Source organism: Protobothrops mucrosquamatus, unplaced genomic scaffold, assembly GCF_001527695.2.
Source record: "Protobothrops mucrosquamatus isolate PMUCROS unplaced genomic scaffold, P.Mucros_1.0 scaffold5424, whole genome shotgun sequence".
Classification (NCBI taxonomy): domain Eukaryota; kingdom Metazoa; phylum Chordata; class Lepidosauria; order Squamata; family Viperidae; genus Protobothrops; species Protobothrops mucrosquamatus.
Window position 1 is genome coordinate 7,103 of NW_015391283.1, and position 2,980 is coordinate 10,082.

The window sequence follows — 2,980 nt, forward strand, 5'->3', positions numbered from 1 at the left end:
CTTAGCTGCACCCTGGAGGGAGGTCGAGTTGGCAGGGAAATAACAAGCATTGGAGTTAAAATCTTGAGGGCAAATCCATGGCCCTGCTTGTAAGTAACTCCTTGACTTCTTCCCAGGTCCCACCTTGCTGCTCACCAGCGACAACATCAAGCAACAGCTGGGCTCCGCCGCTCTTGACAGGTAAGGACTTTCATTGTCCCCGGGACAACGTAAGCAAGCCCTTAAAAACTTGAAACTCATCCAAGAAGCTTCTTCAGAGGAGAAGCTGAAAAGCTGAAGAAGCTCCAGAGCTGAAGAAGCTTCTTGGATGAGAAGCGAAACGTCTTCAAAGAAAGTCCAGTTGTCTCATGAAAAAGCACCTTTGACCTGGAGGATTGAGGATCTCCATAGACATGGAGATGTAGAACGATGGTTCAAAGCATCCTTCTTCGGAGGACCGAGAAACACCGGCTAAGGGCCTCACCAGGTAGAAGCTCAGCAGACACCAAGGCAGAGCTGAGTGAGCATCCTTAAACTTGAATCCCTTGCAAGTCCCTTAAATTGCAGAAGCCCAGAATGCTAGGAAGATTCTTCTAGGCTCCTCGCAGGTTGACCCGCCCGGCAGATTGTAGCTGATGCTGCGTGACCAGCCTCAAAGAAATTCACCGCCCTCTCCTCCCTTAGCATCCATGAATATCGGTTGTCCAGCTGGTTGGGTCAGCAGGAGGACATGCACCGCATTGTGCTCTACCAGTCAGACGACACCCTCACGCCCTGGACTCAGCGCTGTATCCGGCAGGCCGACTGTATCTTGATTGTGGGCCTGGGCGAGCAGGAGCCGACCGTCGGGGAGGTGAGTCATGCCGGAACCGCTCAAAAAAGGACGCAAGTTGGATTCCGGCTTTGTTAGAGGCCAGTTTTTAAACTTAGGGGTGGGGAATAAAATGGCACAGATAATATTTGACTTAACAATCCCAACCCAGGCCAAAGTTTCTGTCGCTCGAAGAGATAGTTGTTGAGTAAGTTTTGCCACAGCCTTTCTTCCCACCATTGTTAAGTGAATCACTGCAGTTGTGAAGTTAGTAAACCCGGTTGTTGAGCGGCTTCCCCGTTGGCTTTGCGTTGTCACAGGGAGACCGCGTGAGACTGGCACACTGCAACCGTCCTAAATAGGAGTCAGTTGCCAAGGATCTGAATTTTGATGGCGCAACAGTTGTAACTGTGAAAACCGGTCATAAGTCCCTTCTTTTTTTCCACTGCCGTTGTAACTTTGGATGAGCTGTTGTAAGTCAAAAACTGTAGTTTATGGTTGTTTGCCTACAGACAGAATCTTGCCGGACTAAAGCTACGATTTGCATAACTATGGGAACAGTTAGGAAGGCTTCATCCTTGCTGTCTTCCTGCCCACCAGGAAACTCTAAGCTCAGTCTATGGCCTCTTTGGCCTCTGGGAAGGAGTCCCCTCCCTCTTCCTACCTTCCACCATAATGATCACCTAACCCCCCACCCCCACCCCAACTTTCTGTACCAGTTGGAACGGATGCTGGAGAACACGGCCGTCCGAGCTCAGAAACAACTGATTTTGCTGTATCGAGAAGACGGCCCTCTCCCTTCCCGGACGGTGGAGTGGCTCAACATGCGCAGCTGGTGCTCGGCCCACCTTCACCTCCGCTGCCCTCGCCGAGTCTTCTCCCGGCGGAGCCTGCCCAAACTGGTAAGGGGCTGCGTCGTGGGTCCCCCCCCCTCCGATCCAGGCCTGAGTTGTAAGCGGGGTCAACCCTTAGCTGTGATGTCCCACCCGAATCTGTGGGTGTCCGTGACCCAGATGCTGGCTGCGTTTCTACACTGCGCTGTGTTATCCCGTGCTTTGGCTGGTTTCCTTCCTTCCTTCCTTCCTTCCTTCCTTCCTTCCTTCCTTCCTTCCTTCCTTCCTTCCTTCCTTCCCTCCCTCCTTCTTGTTGCTCCTTCCTTCATCTCCTTCCTTCCTTCTTCTTGCTCCTTCCTTCCCTCCCTCCTCTTTCCTTCCTTCCTTCCTTCCGCTCTCAGAATATTTCTCTTCCATATTTTTTCTCTCTTAATCCTTCCTTCCTTTCTCCCTCTTTCCCTTTACTTTTTATTTCCTCTCTCCTTCCCACTTTCTTATCTTTTCCTTCTCTCTCTCTCTCCTTCCTTCCTTCCTTCCTTCTTCATTCCATCTTTCTCATCTTCCTTCCTTCCTTCCTTCTTCATTCCATCTTTCTCATCTTCCTTCCTTCCTTCATTCATTCATTCCTCTCTCAGAATATTTCTCTTCCATATTTTTTCTCTCTTAATCCTTCCTTCCTTTCTCCCTCTTTCCCCTTACTTTTTCTTTCCTCTCTCCTTCCCTCTTTCTTATCTTTTCCTTCTCTCTCTCCTTCCTTCCTTCCTTCCTTCCTTCCTTCCTTCCTTCCTTCCTTCCTTCCTTCCTTTTCTAAATCCGCCCAACTCAACCGAGTGACTCTGGGCCACTTACAAGCCTTGGTGGCTGGGATGTGAGAATTCAGCCCACGGTTGATAGTTTGGTGTTTTGATTCTGAACTTCGCAAAAGCCGAACAGCAGGCAATGTAGATAAACATTTTTTTTCCTTTGGTGTGTGTGTGTGTTTGTGGAATAGAATTAGAAACCTTATACAGATAGTCCTCGACTTATCATCACAATTGAGGGATAGTGCAACTGTCATAAAGACAAGTGCCCAAATTTGAACCACCTGACCACGGGGTTGTGGTAAGAGTCATAAGTGTGAAAACTGGGCACAAGTCACATTTTTCAGTGCCGTCGTAATTTTGAACGGTCGCTAAACGAACGGCTGTAAGTCGAGAACCGCTTGTGTGTAACGCAAAGGCTCTGAGCTGCGTAGGAGATGCTCACCCCGAGCACCCTTAGCCTTGTTGCGAGCACCGGTGTTTGCACACCCAAGGACTAGCTGCTATTTCCCCAGGCACCCAGTACATTTGCTACAGGGACACTTGGACCTTGTTAT

General features: G+C 49.6%; 1 protein-coding gene across 1 annotated transcript in view; it reads left to right on the forward strand.

Annotated features, from left to right (window-relative positions):
• Nucleotides 1-694: 694 nt before the first annotated feature.
• Nucleotides 695-2,980, forward strand: part of LOC107299762 (patatin-like phospholipase domain-containing protein 7) — an 18,608-nt gene continuing 16,322 nt past the window's right edge. The window contains exons 1-2 of the mRNA XM_029286862.1: nucleotides 695-832; nucleotides 1,510-1,692. Of these exons, the coding sequence (XP_029142695.1) occupies nucleotides 710-832; nucleotides 1,510-1,692 (306 nt within the window). The 5' untranslated portion in view covers nucleotides 695-709. The remainder of the gene's footprint in view (nucleotides 833-1,509; nucleotides 1,693-2,980) is intronic.